At 34.7% G+C, this 22,949-nt stretch overlaps 1 protein-coding gene across 2 annotated transcripts in view; it reads right to left on the reverse strand.

Moving 5' to 3' along the window:
• Positions 1–76: 76 nt before the first annotated feature.
• Positions 77–22,949, reverse strand: part of LOC128211505 (serine/threonine-protein kinase 10-like) — a 62,916-nt gene continuing 40,043 nt past the window's right edge. For both annotated transcript variants that reach the window (XM_052916371.1, XM_052916370.1), the window contains 9 exons: positions 17,123–17,246; positions 9,908–10,036; positions 9,473–9,616; positions 8,786–8,915; positions 7,891–8,015; positions 7,332–7,520; positions 6,505–6,630; positions 5,655–5,768; positions 77–4,381 (listed from right to left, as the gene is read on the reverse strand). In XM_052916371.1, coding sequence (XP_052772331.1) covers positions 4,226–4,381; positions 5,655–5,768; positions 6,505–6,630; positions 7,332–7,520; positions 7,891–8,015; positions 8,786–8,915; positions 9,473–9,616; positions 9,908–10,036; positions 17,123–17,246 — 1,237 coding nt within the window. In that variant the 3' untranslated portion in view covers positions 77–4,225. The remainder of the gene's footprint in view (positions 4,382–5,654; positions 5,769–6,504; positions 6,631–7,331; positions 7,521–7,890; positions 8,016–8,785; positions 8,916–9,472; positions 9,617–9,907; positions 10,037–17,122; positions 17,247–22,949) is intronic.

The raw sequence follows: 22,949 nt of genomic DNA on the forward strand, positions 1-22,949 counted from the left end.
TGATGCATTTAATGTGCTCTGTTGTTAAAGAGTATCGATTATACTGGTTGCCATTGGAAATGCATCTAAGAAACCAAATTCATCAACTTTTATATCATACTCTGAAATGAGAAACAACATTTATACCAATTAAACATTCAGATTCAATCGTTTACTAAATGATTTGAATATGTAGGGAAGAGAAATAAGCTCTGTTTATACTGAATAGTTTTTCATACAAATGAACCGCTCGATAAGCAGCTCTGCCAAGACCGGGGGAACCTGAATAAACTAGACAAAAATAATTTTTGATAAGGAAATCAAACAGTTTTCTGGACTTAATAATTTGTTCAATTGATATATCAATACATTTGATGCATGTCATATTTAGCACAATGCACAATGAACAAAATAACATACACGATGAGTGAAGTTTAGGTTAAAATTGAACAATTACGCTCGCTTATCTTGGTTGCATCAACACAGAGAAGGGGTCAATACATTGCTATTGGTTTAAAATTCACCTCTTTGAGCAGTGAAAGTAAGTGAAAACCTTACAAGCAATTAAAAAAACGATAAACTAATATTTGTGTCATGCTTCTCCATAAAAAATTACAGTCATCTAAAAACAAGCATTATTGTATTAAACTAGTCATAATATCAAACTCTGACAACATTGCTGACTGTCAACTTCCTAGCACTATAAAAAGTAAATGTGTGTTTAACTATCGGGCTTGCTGACAAATCTTGTTTTGCTTTGAATATATGTACTGTACAGTACACATTCAATAAAAAGTTTTATGCATTTTTTTCTCATTTATTATACTGATTACAAGTTAATTTTTAGGAAATGCCAAAAATATTAGTCAAATTAAAAAATATATGTTCAGAACATAGTTTGCCATTAAAAATACATATTTAAAAAATGTTGATGAAAGTGATGTCTAAATCTGCTAATTCCATTACATGGTAGAAGTTTTAAGCTTTGAATTCTACGTACTGGGAAATTGGTTTTCATTTAACTGGGAATGAATTATGGAACAAAATTACTGGTAGAAACTAGAAAATGTGATCAATGCAAAAATGCATCAGTAGGTACCTACCTAGTTTATACTTAAATTAGGCCAACAACAACATAATGTAACAACAGTAGCTAAAATATAATTTATATTCTACATACACAATATTACACAACAAAAAATAAATTTACGTACAATTTATACATTGCTTCTTCCTCTACAATGAAAGACTGATTTGAACATAGGGAGAGGGGTAGACATAAACTCTGCTTAATTTTTAGATATATTTATGTGAATATACACGTACACTAACATTAATTCAGTACTTTATCATAACTCCTGGCCCCAATTTCTCAATAAGGACCACACAGATGTGAGTTTGGGTTGACTAGTGACCCACTATTATTTTGTAATCATTTGAAAGTTTGAAAAAAAAGTTAGTTTTTTTACCGAAAATAAATTATCTTTTACCCAAAATAATATAACGAATGATTCTTTTGGCCCTTAAAGATTGTCAATTTTTTTTTTAAGTATTGTATGTAAAATTTCACTTGCAATAAATAGCAAATATACAAACTGTAATAACTCTATGTATGATTTACTTTATTTATTTTACATACATGTACTAGTAATCAGCAATCAACTACCCTACAAATATTGTATGGAGTCACTGGGCTTCAAAGATTCACAGAGTTAATCAGAGTTAACCTAGCTTATTTGTGGGCTGGGTTCCTAAAATCCCTTTAACAGGATCAACCTTAAGATGCTATTTCTGTTATGGAATCATTTGAGTGATCATCTCTATTTAAAGAGAGTTGAGACATCTAAAATGAGTTTTATTTAAAATGTCCTTGGTAAACTATATTTTATGTTGTCGAAACTTGTTCAACTAACTATCAGTAATTTGGATAACTGAAACAAGATAGCAAAGCCTGCTACATCAAGTCCTTTTGGAGAAATTGGGGCTTGTAGAACAACAGCTTAAGTCTATATTTCACTCGTAATTTCTTATAACTATATGATTACTGTATACTTTAATAATTTGCAAGCATTGAGCAAAAAACATGAAATAATTGACAAATGTATTCCACTCATAAAGATCTTATATAACATGTATCAATCTACTTTAAGTATACACTTACATTATAAATATACATGTACAAGCATTAAATAATTAATGTGTGCATTGTTTGAAAAATAAATCCTAATTTGTGCATAGTGCAATATAAAAATCACTGTAACTTATGGAAAGGCTTATCAGCAATCATAATTTATATCAACGCATCACCGAAATAAAAGCACATGGAATGTTCATTTTCTCATACAGGATTTATTCAAAGCATACATTTTGGTTTAGGCGGCAGTATCAATTAGAGATCGTGAAAAATAATATGAGATATAATTTTATATAATAAAAGGAGGTCTCCAAGACAGTTTTTTTCCTGTTGCCCATTTTCAATTTTGGACAGAAAGTACTAAAACGTCTTGTTTCACAAACTCTGACTGAAACTGCCTCCTATGCATTTTAGATTGCAGACATAAAAAGCATCAACTCATTGGCTGGATTAGTAATGGCAAGCATAGCTTAATTGAGTGTTGATTACTGTATATTAAATCACTACGCTATTTTGTGCGTGTTTTAATTTTGCATTATTTATAGCTATTAAAATGAGTGAAAAAAGAAAGAAAGAAAAAGTCATTTAAATTTCAATGATTGACAGAAATAAAGCATACAAATTTACAATTATGCCAAAACAAAAGAATATTTGGCACGGAAAATAGTTGAACATAACACCATAAAATGAATGGTAGAAACAAACTTAACAATTTTTGATGTGCAGGACTTGTAATTTATTCATTCAACCATTTAAGCCCTATAATGTTATGAACGTTGAATCAGCACAACACAGACACGGGGTGGATTGTTCAGAACTTTGTTTAAGTTAACAACATTGTTAACAGCATCATTGTTAACTTTCTGTTTCTACTCTGGAAGTTTAATGGATACAATTGTGATCTGCTGTATTTCTAACAAGATTTTAGACAGCTGTTTCAGCTGTACTTGTTTATATTAAAAAATGTGAGTGCATTTCATGTTTAAAATAAACAACAATGTCATAAATCACATTGTTAACTTAAAGAAAGTTCTGACCAATCAGCCCTGGTTTGCATTATTGTGCATTCCAAAGACAAATTTCAAAATCATTTGTGTCAATGGGAAAATAGCACAGCATAACAGAACACAAGACATAGACGCAACATCAATATTTCATAATGACGATCAAAACATTTCATAAGACAATTGTTATCATTATAACAATCAAAATGTGTATTATTCTAGGTTAGTGTGACTGAATGAATATTATCCTATCTTCTGGTTTTGGTAGACACCGACTTGTCGACACGCGGCACCTTTCACTGAAGACATAGTCTGATGAGGTCTACATTTTATTTCTCCGGTATCACAGAAAATAAACACACAATCCGTGTATGGTTCTGTAAAACAATCTAGCAAACAATGCAAATCCTCTGGTGACAGAGAAATTTATGTGAAAGTGATGATACCTCATTGTAATTCCAACCTGTCTTTTGACATGATTTTTATAGTTCATGATTATTTTCATTTCCGTATGACAATAGCAAAATAAATATTAAAAATACCTTCGATTGTAAAAGTCGCACTCCCAGTGAATGGTTAATCATTTAATTAATTATCTAATGCTTTATAATGTGATGAAGATTAACAGAGCTCATATAAATTAAAATAATGACCTAGGTACATGTATACCTAAAAATCACTCTTAGGCAATTTAATATGATTTCTGTCTCCATTAAGATGTGTGCTTTAAATAAAACAAAAACATGACAGCCTTTACAATCCAAAATGTCTCAGAACCACACAGTCATAAGATAAGCCACACTAAATGATAGGTATTCTAGCATGGACCATAATCGCATTTCAAGTGCCACTGATGGTAGTACTAGTTCCACTTTTAAATACACCCTGATGACAAAGGTGCCTGTGACATCACTAGAAGTACCAGTTCCAATTTGAAGTACACTCTACAAAGGTGCAAGTAAAACCCTAGTAGTACCAGTACCACTATGACCAATACCCTACTTGTTAGTGTCATCACGAGTAGTACCAGATCCACATTTATCCACACCCTAATAGTTAAGTTTAAGGTGTGAGAGTGCAAACTTCTGTACATATGAATGTCTGTGTACTATATAACAGTGCTATGTCGGGAGTCTGGTTTGTGTCTAAGACTGTTGGGGATGGACCTTGGTCCAGGCCCATAGGTGCTCTCGCCAGTCATTATAACCGCCCCGTAGAACTTCTCCTGTTCCTCGCGCTGTTTTGCAAACTCATCTTCCAGGCGCTGAAATAAAAACATAAAGAACTGAGTAAAAGTGAAAAGTTATTTCTGTTAGAATAAAATATTTGTGCCGAGTCTTGTTTCAATCCATTACCAAAGTATGAGATTCTAAATAATGACATATTTGATCATTGTACATACATTACACATCATTGCTAAGATTGAATGAGACCATAATGAGATCACAATCCATCAACTGTTAAATAGCTTAGACAATTTTAATGTCTTCCCACTGTTACTTGTTTATATTCATAACTAGTGAAACAAAACCAAGAGATTCTGAGGTAACTTGTGATATATAGGCATAATGATAACAAAAGATCATGTGAGGTGATAATGATGATTGATGAAGATGGTGGTGGTTTCGGTGCTGCTGCTGATGGTGATTATGATGACAACGACAACGAGGACAACAACAATGATGACAAAGGCGACGATGATGACCAAGGAGACAACGATGATGATGATGATGATGATGATGATGATGATGATGATGATGATGATGGTGATGATGATGATGACTCAACTAGTGACTTGAATGTATTAAATACCTCTAAATAAAATCAGATATAAGTGCAAATGTGTACCAATATACACTCCAAATGTCCCCATTAATACACCCATGTCATTCCATAACATTTTTTACAATCAAGTTCCTCTTTAGTTCATACATGTACTATAACAGAGGATTATTTTTCATAAAAAAACCTTGTACTCAAAACCCCCACTGAACAATGGTGTATTAATAAGATCATTTAAAGAAATTACAATAACTAGTACAAAGTTTTCCATTAGTTGGGCAGTGAAATGCGTCTCCTGTCTCGCATGTAAAGCTGGGAAAAACCAAACAAGCTTTTAAACAAAATATAAATGTAATACAATAAAACCAATACGTCACAATCACTCTAAACAATGAAACATATATAGGAGGAACTTAATGAATGATAAACTAGAGCATGGCAAACTCATGCAAATGCTCATCCCTTCTTCTTCTTCTTCTTCTGAGTTGAGCAAGGGGCATAACTCAACAGTCATATATCCAGAGTGATGGGCCTTGCTTCACATATTAGCATTGCTGTTTTTGACAATTTCCAATTTTATTTGTATATCTTTATCAGTTTCCAATTTTTTTTTTTTTTTTGGATGACACCAACCACTTATAAACCAAAGGCAATGGCAATATTGTGACTGCTTTCTTCTAAAAATGAAACAACACAGACACAAATGTCAAGACCCCCAAACGAACAGATAAGCTGAATAGGGATGATCATTATACCTGTTTTCTGGGAATGAGCATGGCTTTCCAGTCCCTGAGTTCGTTGGAATACTGTTCCTCCAGCTCCTTAATCTTCTGGGTCTCGTGCTCCATCAACATCTTACGCTTCTCAGCCTGAACAAATGAAGATAAGATTTATTTGCCGTCGACATTTTATTTCAAGTTTGGAATACAAGATAACAGTAAAGAGATTTTTGATAGACAATGATATTTAAAATATCTGTATTGACATACATCATTAGTTTTGGTCTGGGTTTGGAAGTGAATCAGATTTTCTAGACCATTGACTGAACTCTACATTTTTATGTAGAAAAAGAATTCTGTCAATCTGATGTATCATCCAGTCAGAAGAGCCCATCATCTACACAATTAAAGGGCCATAACTCAGCAGTGCCCACAAGTCTAAGTGAGAGAGCAGAAAGTGTGATGGTGCAGCTGACAATGATGCTTGACAACATCATCCCTGTGTGTGCCATGCTTTGCAGGCTAAATTATAAAAGTGATTCTTCGGTCAGCTTATTTAGGGAAAGTTAACTTACCATTGGTACTGGTTTATTGTTAACTAATACATGTACAGTCAGCCATAGAAAATGTCAGCAATTTAGGAAAGTGAGATGGTGATAACAAGGCAAAAGTTACGCTGACTAATTTTTAGTCACACTATTAACAAATCAATTTTTTCTGTGCTACATGTTATCTTCCTTGGACAGTATTATGCATCACAAAACATTGCTTTTTAATGTTTTCTACATCGATAACTTTAATACTGAGTTTCCAAGAAATGGACTGGGTTTAGAGTCAGCTCCACTTATATGTAAAATGGACTGGTTCTAGGGTCAGCCCCACTAACCTGTAGCTGTTCAAGCTCCCGTAGACTGGACTCATTTCGGAACACAAGCTCCTCCCACTGTTTCTTATGCTTGTTCTCCTGTCGCTGCTGCTCCGTTTTCATTCGCTTTTTCTCATTTTCTTCAAACTATAAATAGAAAAAAGACATAAGACTTGGCCATGTTCATATAGACTGATCTCTGTAGCTTTATATTTGTGTACAAATGTGTTTAATTCTCCTCAAACTGTAAAGATAACGTCATTAAGGTGCAATAAGATTTTAATGGCTAAAGAATTTAATGAAATATTCATCATTTAGAGTCGCACAACGCAGGTTGATGCAAATATTTTTTACTTTAAATGCATTATCCGGTGTAACTCATTTGACTTTAATGATCAAAATAAAATAATGCATACGATTTAAGTACAAATAAAAAAAATAATAGCTAGGTTTTGACAATTACGTAACATGGAATTTATAGCAATGCAGCTATTAATTAAAACAAACAACATTTATGAAGGATAATATAACTTGATCTGTACCTCAATCAAATGCTTTTTTGCTTTTATTACTAGTGTCAAATAAATTAAACATGATAACGCATTAAAATTAAAGACCTTTTTTTTGCATCAACCTCTTTTCATACACAATTTCCATTAAACAACATTCCACAGCGTATCATTCAACAGCGTATGAATAGGAAGATTGATGATCCAAGGATATTAAATTTAGAACAAAAAATTACATTTCATTGTAAATACCTCATTATTTACATTACATTAAGAACCTAGGCTTGGGACTCCTGTGTTGCAATTAGACTGCACTTACAAACTTCATTTAGCCATTACCTGTTTCAATTTAGACCTCTCATCCTCAGGGTTGCCGGCAATGGAAAGACGTAGGCTCTGTTTGAACATGAGGGAGCGAGTCTTGGACTCCTGTTTCAGTATCTTGGGAAGGCGTTTCTTCTCAAGAATGTGCCGATGTTGCATTTCTTCCTCTTTAGACTGGTTACTACGCTTCATCTGCTCTACTTCCTGAAAGAAAATTGTGGAATGGTTTAATAAGAGTTTAGAGAAGAATTTGATGTTAGAATTGAACTTGCTTTTAACACATAAATCTAACCTTAAGAATGCAAATCTCCAATGACCTCAGGGCATAACCAATTAGATATTTTAGATCAAGTTGTGAGGCTTGCTCAACATTTAAATGATCATTTCCAATAATGTTGTTTGCCTTCTTCCTCAGAATATTTGCTTTCCAAGCAATTGCCATGAATTATCAATATCTTTGCTTGCGCTGTGACAATGCTGTTTAAAAGTCACAGAGTTCTAAAAATATCGTCATTTCTTGTTTCAAAACAAAAGAGCTAGAAATAAGCCAACAAAATTCTGCGGTATTCCCCACCTTCTGGTGTCTGGTCAGCATCTGGTGTCTTTTGAGGAAGAACATATCCTTTAGCTGTGACTTGGCCAACTGGTGTTTCTCATGCAGTTGTTGTTTCTCCATCTCCCAGATGGCAGCCTCCCGTGCTGCAATAGAACACATGATGGGGTCAACACCGGGGTTATATTCAATATACTACACTATCTTAAGATTTCTCCTTGTATGAGAAAGAACATGTCCTAGAGTTAAGACAGATTTTTGCGCTGGAAAATGAGAAAAAGTGGGTTTAATATTAAACATAATATGCCAGTTTTTCTGAATATTTCTTCTTGTTTCAAAAAGAACATCTGAATTTGCTACATGGCCAGCTGGAGTTTCTCATGCAATTGTTGTTACCACATTTCCTAGATTACAGCCTGAAAAACAACAACTGAATTTTGGATAAAACCTGAGGCAACTTTAGGCAAGAGAAACCATTCATGCAGCAGCAGAAGGTAAAAAAGTGTAAGATATATCGGCCAAGAGAGCCCTTCTTTAGTCACTTTTTAGATTTCCAATATCTCTATGATAGAAATCAAAATATTATTTTGGTCAAGTAAATGGTAAAACTGGCATTGTTTTTTATACTGATTACTGCGGACAATAATTGTTTATACCTATTGAGTAGCTGTTGTTTTTGCTGTAAGAACTAAGACTCTAGCATGGCTATTTGATGTTTAAGAATCTCTGTTAGCTGTTTCATGTACATTACATGTTCAATGCTATCCTAGGTCAGTATACATACCTAATACCAGCTGTTGTTTCTGCTGCAAGAACTAAGACTCTAGCATGGCTATCTGATGGATGAGAGAGAGTCTTTGCTAACTGTTTCATGTACATAACATGTTCATAGGCTATCCTAGGTCAATATACATACCTCTGAGCAGCTGTTGTTTCTGCTGTAAGAACTGAGACTCCAGCATAGCTATTTTCTGTCTGTGGGTCTCTGTTAGCTGTTTCATGTGTTTGTCCATTCGCTCTTGCTGGCTCTCCAGGAACTGACGCTCCTGAAATTACAGCAATAATACTTTAAACATCAAGAGCAGATATCAACACATGTGCATTTTCTGTTTATGTTTTTACTGTCCTTTGGCAAACCTGTTATCATATTTTTCTTCACTATAGTTGTAAAATATATAATGTTTAAACTTATTGTTCTTTTGATCCTAGTAGAACTTTACCTCTACTTGCAAACACATTTCCATCTGCTCCAACTATTGAAAACTGTTGTAACAATCAGATTAACCAGGAATTACCAATGAGAATCCCTGTTACAGAATCTGGAGTGATCTGATTTGAGGATTTTGACCTCTTTAACCTCAACTAGGATTTACCAATAAGAATCCGTGTTACAGAACCTGCAAGGATCTGATTGGAGGATATAGACCTCTTTAACCTCAACCTTGATTTACCAATGAGAATTCTTGTAACGGAAACTGGACTGACCTGATTGGAGGATTTTGACCTCTTTAACATCAACCACGACTTTACCAATGAGAATCCCTGTAACAGAATCTGGACTGATCTGATTAGAGGATTTTGACGTCTTTAAACCATCGCATACCTCTTCTTGCAACTGTATCTCCTTGTGTTCCTTGCGTTTGCGGACATCTTCCTTCTTTGCAGTCTTAGCCAGCATGTCAAACTCTCGCTGCATCAACTTCCTGTCTTCCTTCTGCTTGTCTCGGAACAAACGGTAATCCTTCTCCTGGAAAATTAATATATACAACTTTCATAAAATAGATATTACTTGTGATGACAAGACACAATATATTTAATTTGTAACACTTGTTTGTTCAAACAAAACAGAATAAATGATATTTATATTTGAACAAAGCACAATAAATGATATTTATTTCAGTAAGCAAATTCAGGATTTATTCTTTTCTTGTGTTCACTGACTGTAAAATAACAAATCCATTTAGATGTTTGTTGATGGGTTTGAGGTTAAGCTCTTCTCATCAATAACCCATCCAATACATCACCATCTAGCTGGTACCTGTTCTAGTTTGATGCGCTTAGCTGTGGTTTTGAGGTCCCCGGCCTGAGAGCTTTCTGCCTTTTCCACTTGTTGTTTTTGCTGTTTGGTAAGGGTGTCCATGTCCTGGTCATAGTTTTTCACCAGACTCTGCAATATAGCATAGAAATGTTTTAATACAGAGCTGCAGCAGAAATGGACGGATATATTGTCAATTCTATGTAATTGCTGGTTGATCCATTCAGATATGAATTGAGTGTGATGGAATGTATATCCGACAGTAAAATGCAATCGATTTAACTCTGTGACACAAACATGTTTTATTTTTTCTATAACATGAATTTTTCAAATTTTATTACACAGACACCTGGCCCCAATATCACGAAAATTCTTAAGTCAAATCTCAATCTCGGCCTCGACACATTTTACCACAAAGAATCAAAATTTATCAAAAATCATACATGTTTTTTACACCTTTTAAAAGTGCATTCTATAATAGAATATGTTGATTAACGCCTTTGGTCAAGATTCCAAGGGAAAAACATTAAACAGCCAAAAATGTATTTGAGTACAATTCATTTTTTTTAACAATTACTCAAGAATATGTTGGGCTCTGGAACCAGTTTGCTTTGAAATATAGAAAAAATCTATTTATAAACACATTCTATGATTAAGTGTTTTAAAAAAACAAAAAAAAACATGCAATATTTTAAATTGTACTATGCTTTAATGCTGAGATTGAGATTTGAGTATATTTTGTGATATAGGGGCCTGGTCTATTGAAATAATTCTATAGTGACTATAAAAAGTCATCAATAACAGTATCTTGGCCAAATACTTTCACAAAAGTCAGTCAAAAAATCAATTTTAGTGAAAGCTTTTCTTATGTTCCTGTACTAGTGTCACTTTCACCAAGCTTGGTTCATTGACCTCCAGAAAGAAATCTAATTCGTTAAGGAGAACTCTCAAGTGTATTTAGTAGGGTAATCAGTGAAATTGCTGGGGGATCGTTTTCAATTATAACAACCAGAATATATTTCATTCTGTCAATTATGAGACATCTACATTTGCCTATTCTTAAAACAGTCACTGACGCTAGCTAGAAAATGTGTCATTGTCCTTAGAACACAGATGCCCCCACCATCAGGCTGCTTTGCAAGTTAGTTTGATCCATAGTCTGTGCTATGGAAACTGTGAATGAATATTTGACACACTAGCATTCCACCTCTCCCATTTATTTTGCTGGGGAATAAAAGTGTTTTATTTCCTTTAAAACAGAAAGAATACAGAGGAATGGAACTATTTTTTTATGTAAATCAGGAAGAACGCACAACAATAATGTCAAGTGACGCATTCTCATCAGCAAATCAACTTCCCAGGAATTATTGATATTCCATCATTTCCTGATTAATAAACCCCGTACACAACAGCAATTACAATTACAACCGGAACAAATTATACAATAAATATTCCATTGATTTCATAACTTGTAGGATTGATTCAAAGCGATGTCAAAGTTATTGTAATAGTGGGTCATACATTGATTTAACAAGAGCACCATAGTGTGAACACTATAGCTGGCTGCTTACAAATTTGTTGTTTGACAAGAGTCATAACTCAAAAATTTATGGGCCTTTCTGCTACACATGTGTATTGTCACTGGCAACATGTGTACCAAGTTTCATTTATTGATATCTTGAAATGTTTTTAAGTTATCGTTATAGGCACCACGCCTATAATAACGCCAATACCTGTTTTTGTTAAAAAAGTAGAAAAACTCATAAATGAATTGGGGAGAAGGAATGCAATGTTGAAACCTTGATCATTTGAATGAATTAAAATGAAAATGAATTTCTGGACTGATGCCTATCATAATATTGAAACATCAAGAGACATAACTCCATACTGATATCAAACAGAGTTACAGCACTTGCTCTACATATTACACTACATATTGACACATTAAGGGTCTTAACTCCATTGCTATATCTCACAGAGTACACCACACTACCATATGTCATCGTACTTGCGATGACTCTGATTACATGTTCATTAAAAAAAAACAGACATGGCAAACTTATTTGAATACAGAAACATAGTTGTGTAATAAGATTCAAAATAAACTAGAACTGTAAGCCAAAGGCTAACGAATACCCCCCAACCCTTCCCTGTCTAGGTTGTTTGCCCTGGCCTTAGTTATGGTATCATTAGAAAGCACAAGGCAATAATACAGGTGCACAAAATCACATATACAAAGGTTCACATCATGGTGATGGATAGCTGAAAGTTTGAGAAAAATATATTGAAAAATGACAAAGGAGTAGGCCACCAAAGCGAATATTGTAACAAATTTAAGGCCTGTATGCACCTAACTTCAGGACTTTTGATGGTCTTTTTAAGGACAAAATCAATTAAAGGTCTTTTTAAGGCCATGCAAACATTCTGATTAATACAGGTGCACCAAATCACATATTCAACAGTTCATATCATGGTCATTGACATCTGAAAGTTTGAAAAAGATTTATAGAAAAAATGAGAAAAAATGACCAAGGATTAGGCTAGACAAAGCTGTATAATTTTTGCCTATTTTAACTTATTCAGGGGCCATAATTGGAGACATGATCATGTGATTCCAACCACAATCACAGGGGCAAATGTTCTCACCATGGCTAAAAGTTTGAAAAAGATTCATTCAAAAATGACGAAGGAGTAGGACGAACAAAACTAATTTTACCCAATTTAACTCATTAAGGGGCCACAACTCCACTCAGGATCATGTGACTCCCACCAAATTCATGGAGGCAAAGGTTTACATCATGGCCATTAATATTTGAAAGTTTGAAAAAGATTTGCTCAATAGCTTCAAAGAAGAATCCTGGACAAAGCTAATTTTGCCCAATTTAACTCATTAAGGGGCCACAACTCCACTCAGGATCATGCGACTCTGACCAAATCCACGGAGGCACAGGTTTACATCATGGTCATTAATATTTGAAAGTTTGAAAAAGATTTGTTCAATAACGACAAAGATGAATCCCGGACAAAAAAAAAACGGACGGACAGACGGACAGACGGACAGACAGACGGACAACCCGATTCCAGTATACCCCCCCAAACTTTGTTTTGGGGGGTATAATCATCCATATCTGGAAAATAATATTTGTGGCTCATGTCACACCCTACCATAACTTTGTTTTTCAACATGAAGCATGAATCTCTATTATCTGTTAATGACCTTCTGTTTAGGGACGGAGCTCCCAGGCTATCTATCTCAGAAACCTATAGAAAACTATCAAATATTCATGGCTGCAGCTCTAAAAGCTTATTTTCCATTTCCTCGAAGTCTACTCATTGATTCCGGCTTACGTTTATTGTCAGCAAACAACTTTCACTCCAACATAAACAATTTTATGTGCTTATTTTTTCATTATATTGCTTAGATAATTATGAGGCATACATCCTTCTGTATAATGTCTTAAAGGCCACACCAAACTAAATCTTTGTTCTACAAAATATTTGGGCTTCAGGGAGAGAAAACAATAAAAATATTTATTTATTTTGCATAAACATCAAAGCAAGTGCAGGGCAAATTGATATTCTAATAATAACTAAAAGGTTTGCAACAACTTTTCTACCTGGATCACTTAAGTATCACTTGCAACTGTATAGAGACTTAACTGATTTTTGATATTCACAAAAATAAAAGGTTATTTTTACCTTAAGCATGTATTTGAATAATGTTCATTTTTATCAACAAGCAAAATTTAATAAAGCATGTTTTTAGAAGAAGCATAAGAAAACCTTGATTCAATTTTGTTTTACAAAACATTACGCTGTAAAAAAAACTTGAAAGGGATTAGCTATTGCATAGGAATCGATAAAATTTTAGCTTTCAATAAAGCTAGGTACAACAACAAAATCTGATTACGAATGAACATAGAAGAGCAGTCACACAAAAATGAATTATTTTTTTCACATTTTCAAAAAATCTGTAGAACAAAACATCAATTTGGTGCGGCCTATACAGAAACAATGATTTCTATATATGGCATACAAAATTATCATTGTCAATTTCAAGTTCTACATTTAAAACAATGCATTACTGAGAAATCGTATTAATGGACTGAGAGTATTGTCCCTACTAATGGGATGGAGCAAACATTATCATTTAAGGTAGAACCATTCCTTTGTATGGGTAGATCTACTTATATCAGGAATTAAATATTCAATTGTTTCTCTCATCATTGAAATCTGCACACTTTTCAATATCATTCAGAGTACTTATTAATCTTGATCAAGTCTGAAACAGAAATCTCACAACTAATTTAGGTACACATGTACTATAATTCCATTTTCTGACAGGCAGAATTTTTAAACTCAAACAATTACTTACGAAGTCTGTACACAATGACAAGACCAAAATTAAACGTATGTACTAAAACCATTACCATCTGAATTAGCTATGGGATTTACAACCCATTATGGCAGAAAATTGTTAAATTTGTTAACAAACTAATTGCACTTTCACTTCCAGTTTGCATAGACAAAAGACCAGAGTGACAAATGGAGAAATTCGGAAGATTGTACCAAGGCCTGAGAGAATAACATATCTAGCAAAATTTTCCAGTAGAAATTTCTCAGACTTTTGCGTGATACAGTCTCAAGGACACACCTCAAGTTTGTGCAGTTTTCAGACAAATTAAGACTGGTGCAAGAACTTCCATTTATATCATTGGACAAGTGAACATGATTATTGACTGGAAGTCATTCAGATGAAGAATAGTGCAAAGGAAAGCTTGTTGTAGGTCTCCAAAGCACCCCCCGGCAAATGATAAAGTAGCACTACTTGGGTTTGTTGAACATGACAAAAAAGCGTTATGATTTTTGAGTTATTGGGCAACCACATGGCAATGACAACCACATGGCAATGGCAACCACATGTCAATAGCAACCACATGGCAATGACAACCACATGGAAATGGAACCACATGTCAATAGCAACCACATGGCAATGACAACCACATGGCAATGGCAACCACATGTCAATAGCAACCACATGGCAATGGAACCACATGTCAAAGGCAACCACATGGCAATGGCAACCACATGTCAATAGCAACCACATGACAATGACAACCACATGGCAATGACAACCACATGGAAATGGAATCACATGTCAAAGGCAACACATGGCAATGACAACCACATGGCAATGGAACCACATGTCAAAGACAACCACATGGCAATGGCAACCACATGTCAATAGCAACCACATGGCAATAGCAACCACATGGCAATGCCAACCACATGGAAATGGAACCACATGTCAAAGGCAACCACATGGCAATGGCAACCACATGGCAATGGCAACCACATAGCATTGACAATATCATGACTGTTTCTTGACAAACAGACAAGAGCATTATAGAGCAAATGCCATTGCTCATCTGTTGTTCTTATTTATGTTGAACATGGGGCATAACTCTACAATTATTACAGCCAGAGTTATGGGCCTTGCTTTACATGAGTGTATCATGATCAGTTTTAGAGTTATCACATAAAGTTGATTTTTTGTATGACATTGCTGGCAAAGACAGCAAGGGTATGACAATACCTTTACATTTCTTTCCAAATAAAACATGTTTTATTGGGAATGGCTGAATAATTGAAAAAAACATTTTGAAAAAAAAATGGAAACCTAACCATCTTAAGTTAAGTCATGCAAACTTGTAGACATAATTATATTCTTGGACTATAGCACTTGATTTCACTGCACAATTAACATTCAATGAGTAAGCAAGTGCAACACTTTAATTTGCATATAGACCTTCACAAGTTAATGTTTTCTAGAACATGACTTGGTCATGGTATGATGTTTTCTAGAACATCACTTGGTCATGGTATGATATCAGTATCATATCAAGGAAGAATGAGTTGTGCGAAAAACAGACCAGAAATCCCAGAAAAAATAATAATATAATATTAGCCAATCAAATGCCAGTAAATATTATCATCCGGTCCAATCCAGATCCAACCATAGTTTGGTCAAGTGCATGGTTTACATGAACAAAGGCTTCCACTTACTAGATATTCCTTGAAAAACCAAAAAAATATATCATTGTTTGAGAACAATGTCAATGTATGGCAATTAGCTGCAATCAAAATTTTACTTCCTTATAATCAAGACGTTTTTAAGTGACATTGGCATCAAGTCAGAAAAAAACCCCATCATAATGCATGATGAAAACCTTACAGTTTTAACTCTAACACGAGTGATGATTCTGTTTTTCTATAAGTATTTCAATGGGTGCTTCCCCTCGTTATTCTTCTATAAATTATTGTAAAAAATTCACTATGAATTCCAAACATTAAGTTGGGTTCCTAGTGTGATTTGTTTATGATTGGACAAGTACTTCATCATTTTTACGCATTTACCAAATGTGGGTTTATTATTAATTATAAAGCCAGAAGGTTTTTACGCATTTACCAAATGTGGGTTTATTATTAATTATAAAGCCAGAAGGTACTAAGTCATAGTAAGTTACAGACAGTTTTGATACTTTCTGCCTTTAACCCCAAGCAAGTATAATACCGTATGCTATATATATATTCTTTTAAATGCCATTAAGTGTATCAAGTTGTTTTTGGCTGTTGAAAGACCAAGTGTTCATGGCAAAAATATTCATAAGTAAATTACATGCCTAAAGATCCAATTATTACAAGTATTTCAACTTGTCCTGGGCTTATGAAACAAGAGTGCATCACACCAGTATGCCTAAAAGCTTTCCAGTTTTCCTCAAATTGTTAAGGGGCATAACCCAACTACTATTAAAAGTCAGAGTTATTTGCCCCGTCACAAATTCTTTAAATGTCATTACGAGCACCAAGTTTCATCTGAATATTTTGGAACAATTTTTTTTGAGTTACGGCAAGGTCACAATTTTCGCATGAATCCATCACCACTGCGAGGACATTTCAAAATACAGACAAGCGCATAATAGACTTGTACTAATTTATTTCTCCAAAGTACATTATTACTTTAAGTTAAGTATATTAAAGTCAGAGTTGATGACCTTGATACACTATTGTTCAATGTCAATGCAACCTTTCATGTGCATATCTTGAATGTTTATTGAGTAATGGCAAGGTCACACAATATCCCTTTATCAAGGCTTTGACATTACGAAATACAGACAGGCAAATGATAGACTACTAAGGGTATTTCTCTATCCATACCTGCATGTCAGACTCAAACTTCTTATCCTGCATCTCCCGCGCCATTTGGGCCTTGTATATGAGGTCCTGGTACTGTTTGTTCTCATTCTTCTGAAGGAGTTTGAGTTCCCGCAAGTCTGCTTTCCTGGAAAATAAGAATAAAAGACATGTAATAATCAACTGCTACTAAAACCTAGAGGGACACTCTCAGTCCCAAATAACTCTCATATTCCCTAAGATAATAATATGTAAAAACAGAGATCATATATAAACCTATGGGTGAATAAAAGCAGTAGAAGCTGGTAAGCCCTGAACAGGTAAAATGCTTTTGTGGCTGGCTCTAATTCTGAATTTTATATAGCAGGTTGGGAAGCGTTTCCAGTTTGACTATCGGTAATCGGGTCCACTGAAGTGACTGATTATCGATAGTACAATCGGTTTCTGATAATACCTTTACTGTAGTTTTATTCTTTTACAATAACTCGTAATCGTTATCTACCATTATGTTATGTGTATGTTTAGAGTTATTTAGTGTTGTTGTTGTGTATTCATATTTATAAGCAAGATAGATAATCAAATAGCAGCTTCTCACTTTCTGACATAATTTAATGTAAAAAAATAACCATTAACAGTATGTTCCACAAACATGCTGATATGTGTGATGATATGTTAATAGATTATAACAGAACAAGAAAGTTCTTCAATATGTAAACAGCCGCCATTTGTAAGTGCATTGGGTTTTATGTTACATCTACCCAGGAAAGTCCGAAAAACCAATGTTTGTCCAGACTTTCAATCTTGATTTTCGATTATAATCGATCATCGGAACATCATAAATTGCAGGGCTTGTTGAAAAATGTTGATGCCAAGAAGTAGTGTTAGAATTCAGGCTTGTTCATTCAAACCTGTCAGACAGAAAATCTTGATTAACCAACAGACAATCTATCACATCACCCAGAACGAACATGTTGATTAACCAACAGACAATCTATCACATCACCCAGAACGAACATGTTGATTAACCAGAATAGTGCAATTCTATACTTTCTTGAATGGACTGTGCAACCTTCCTTTCAGTATTTTCCCCTACTTTAATTGCATGCTCAGGTAAAATGTCAACCCTATCATTACCAGCACTTACCATGGAGTCGCTGCTGTGACATTTTAAAAGATCTCTATTTTCAGCTAATCAAGAATATAAAACTGGCTACATCAAGCTAAGTGACAATTTCAGGTCGTTTTTCCAATTTACAGAATGGTGGATTTGACAAGTGCAGTCCCTAGAAACCTATAAAATGTATCAGAATTTTTTATTTTGTAGTGGAATTTCAGAACATTGCCTTAATGTTATTTAACTAAGTCATTAACCTTCCAAAAATGGTTTCGCATTCCACCTTAAAATGTTTGCCACAACTTATAAGGAGAATGAATCTTCAGACATCCTGATCCTGTCTCAAAAACTAAAAGGCTTGTGAGAGTGATCTAGGGGTATAGTTGTTCGCCTCTCACCAAATGGGTTGTGGGTTCGATACCCACCAGGGATACTTTCTCACGGCCTCACAAAATGGACCACAGGACTAGTTTCTACCCAGGAAACAGACTTGAGAGTTATTCCATAAGCTTAGAATAGTCAGCTTTTGTCACAATCGAGCTAAAAGAAATTAGTACAAACTAAAAGGCTTGAACAAATTCTGTAGAACTGTATGGTTTTATTTAGCATTGAAGTTAATAAACATTTCTAAAACCCTTACCATTGTGACAATGATAGCATTTAAATGCATTTATACATGTGACGGTGCATTCATTTTCCAGAATACCTCCTGTGGGACAAACACCAGATGAGGTCCAACATCCCTAATCCAACCAGCACATGGAACACATTCCCCTTGGGGCATGCAATTTCTCAGATAAATAATGGCCTCATTTTGTTTACATTATATCTGCAATTCTATCTGAACAATCACTCAAGTGAAGGACATATACATTTATATTTTCCCAGACATTACCAAGTCAAATAAACCAGAAGTCACATGCTTTTCTTGTCCTGTTAATGGAACTTTGGCACATTATGGATACATCGCGGGGGATGTTGTTTTTTTATTGAAGAACATTTACATCCACCGGACAAAAGCTCCATCTTGCTTATGTAAATAAAGGCCGACATATAAAAAAGACTAAAACAAGAGAACGCCAAACTGATGTCAACACTTGCTTGTTTTTCTCAGTTTATTATGGGGCTTTCAGAGTACGGCCAAATGTTTTAACAGGTCATAATGACAACACTTAGACTATGGAATTACCTATAAATTTTTTAATAAGAGTGAGCTAACAACAAAGGCTCATTTATCCTTGTTTTTCAGACAAACAAGGGGCACAACTCACTATTTTAATAGCCAGAGTTATGGGCCTTGCTGTACATGTGCGTATTGCCTCTTGCTGCTTGTGTATCAAGTTTCATTTGAATATATTGACAGGGTTTTGAGTTTTGACCTAGGTTAAAGATTATATTGCATGACAATGCAGATGAAACCAAAGCAACTGTAAAGCAACTGTCTGACTTTTTGTCTTCCTAAACAAAGAGAAGCTAAAAAACAAACAGGAAAACTAATTAAGGTGAGATGATAAAATGGAGATTTGTCTAATTACAGGTAAAGGTGTACACAAGGCCTGACATTTTATCTTGGTTTCTGATAATTTACATGGTCCTAAAAAAGGACAACATTGATTTTCCATCTTCCAAACCCAACTAATGTATCAAGTTTACATACACACTCAAATCTAAATGAGGAATCAGCAATGAATTTAAATTACCTCATTTTCTGCTAATCATAGCAATTTAAATCAGGTTTATGAAATAAAGCCATTTATGGTAAATAATTACAGCTCAATTAACAAAACTACATTAATATGTTCCTAATGAACAGATGATAAAAACTAACAGAATTATTCTGTAAAAATATTTCAAATCAGCCAACACATTTGTTCAGCCAACACATTTGTTCAATCAATCAATGATGAAAACAGAATTAATTATAGAGGGATTATGTTTTTAATGAATGCTTAAACTTTTTCTTGAAAGCCTTTAAAGGCATGGCTGAAACAAATAATTAATAATTGAAAATTAGCCCTGAAAGCTAAAGCATCGTACATTATTAATGCTTTAAAAGATATTGGGAATGTCCCTGAAATTGTATGGCGCCCAACAAGGAATAAATCTTAGACGTCATCTCAAACTGTAAGGTTGTTGACCCTGGAAGACATCAGATCCCGCCTTAATGCAAATACAGAATGAATCACCAAATAATATTATCTCACGTATCTGGGGGGAATTGACGTAAGGACCACCCACCCTCCGGATGCATGAGGCATTAGAGTGCCTTTCCTATACAGAAAGTGAATTATGACATCATCGTCTCGAAAAGGAAGAAATATTTTCGATTCATTTTGCAGCTGAATGGTCAGGGATGTAAATGACCTGGCAGCTGATGGGCTGAAACGACTCTGGTAATAGGTTTGAGGGGATAGGTTTGGGGGGATAGGTTTGGGGGGATAGGTTTGGGGGGATAGGTTTGAGGGGATAGGTTTGGGGGGATAGGTTTGGGGGGATAGGTTTGAGGGGATAGGTTTGGGGGGATAGGTTTGGGGGGATAGGTTTGGGGGGATAGGTTTGGGGGGATAGGTTTGAGGGGATAGGTTTGGGGGCCCCTTTAGGCCCTCCATGGTGGTCAATATGGATGAAGCACTCTGTCGGAGAAGCAAATTAGATCATCTTTTTAGAGGTCCTTTTGAAGGCTGTTCTAACTTCAAATGTGAAGTAAACAGGAGTGTCAATATCAACAACAAATAAACTAACAACCACAAGCAACCAATTCACATTTTTAAGAAAATTAAAATAAATATATGGTTTTTATTTTCCTTTTTTTTTTTTTTGGTCCCTGGAATCTTGGCAAAGCCACAGACAAATCACAGCCCTGATGGAACCTTTTCTGTCAAAGAAATTGAATGCATTATACCATTATTGTCTCCAAAATAGAGAAACCTGTTTGAATCATTTCTTAGCAATGGCAATAGACGTAATCGCACCGGATCTTGTGATGCATAGTGCCTTTTTTATCCGAGAAAAAACCAAAACGAATTACTGCATGACGTCAGTCTCAAAAAAGAGATATTTGTTTGAGACATATCACAAGAAAGGTTTCTCTCCTTGGATAACATGTTTTCCATTACTTCTTGAATTAGGCATTGGCGTGCAAGAAACAATTTCAGATCATCAAATCTGACTGATATTCACCATTGGTAATTTTAAAGAGATCATGGCAATTAATAACAATTGCAAATCTATTAGTTAAGCAAATTTTTTATACAAATTTCTTTGGAACAAGATATAATTTATGTTTTCAGCAATGATGCAGATGTGAAAAAAAGTAGTTGAAAATTGCACATTTTAATATGAAAATATTAATTGGCGGGATTTAAAAAAGAAAAGGCAATATAAATGACGACATTTGAGAGATTGTTATAAAAACACATCAATGACAACATTTGAGAAACTTCAATTCAAAATGAAACAAATTATTGATTGCAAGCAGAAGGGAGATTTGAGATAATCCGGAGACCGAGAAAACTGACAAGAATTTCAAACAACAAATGAGAAACAGACGCTGAGCGATTTGTCTTCTAGTGTCTTAATTAAACCACCATACATGAGCATGTATAACATTACGGAGAAAAAAGACAATTTTAAATGCCACAATATTGTGAAAAATTGTGAATCTTACATAAATATTCAGTATATATATTTAAAATAAGCAACATATTCCTAGTGAACAACAGTAATTATTTTGTAAAACAATACTGTTTATTATTTTATGAACAGTAATTATTTATTTTTTTGTAAACAATCATGTGAAGTACTTGACACTTTTTACTTTTGTTTACACAAACTTCACAAAATGTAGATTATTTCTAGGCAGTGCAATCACCCCACGAAAGCCTGCCAATCATACAGAGCACATCTACAAGTCAAATGCCTCATTCGTATTCCATATACTCTCAAAATGCACCTCCTCATCAATATCATCTCCATTGCAAAGTATGCAGTCTGACATTCTGCACTTTGGATGACAAACTTATTAAAGGAGCTAAAGCAAGAGCACAACAAGCGGATCCCAGCACTTGTCTGAGGGGTGGGGGTGGGGCTCCAGTCAATAAGGGCCATCACTAGACCATAATCAAAGCAAGAGTTAATATGGGCCTTGCTACACACATGTTGTTATTATGGCAATGGTTCGAGTTTCCAAAATCACACTCCAGATGTCAACTTCATCAAAGCTATTGTGACAATAGGGAAAAACAAAAGGGCTACACATAGCATGTTAGCTGGTGCTACACTCTTCTTAAATGTGTGTCAAGTGCGATGCAAATATATATGCAACAGCTACACTCTTCTTGAAGGGATGCCAAGTTTGATGCAAATATATGCAAAAACAACACTCTTCTTGGAGGGGTGCCAAGTTTGATGCAAATGTATGCAACAGCAAGACTAAGGGGTATCAAGTTTGATGCAAATATATGCAACAGCAACACTCTTCTTGAAGGGGTGTCAAGTATGATGCAAATATATGCAACAGCAACACTCTTCTTGAAGGGGTGTCAAGTATGATGCAAATGTATGCAACAGCAACACTCTTCTTGAAGTGGTGTCAAGTATGATGCAAATATATGCAACAGCAACACTCTTCTTGAAGGGGTGTCAAGTATGATGCAAATATATGCAACAGCAACACTCTTCTTGAAGGGGTGTCAAGTATGATGCAAATATATGCAACAGCAACACTCTTCTTGAAGG

The sequence above is a fragment of the Mya arenaria genome, chromosome 12, assembly GCF_026914265.1.
Source record: "Mya arenaria isolate MELC-2E11 chromosome 12, ASM2691426v1".
In the NCBI taxonomy this organism is placed as follows: domain Eukaryota; kingdom Metazoa; phylum Mollusca; class Bivalvia; order Myida; family Myidae; genus Mya; species Mya arenaria.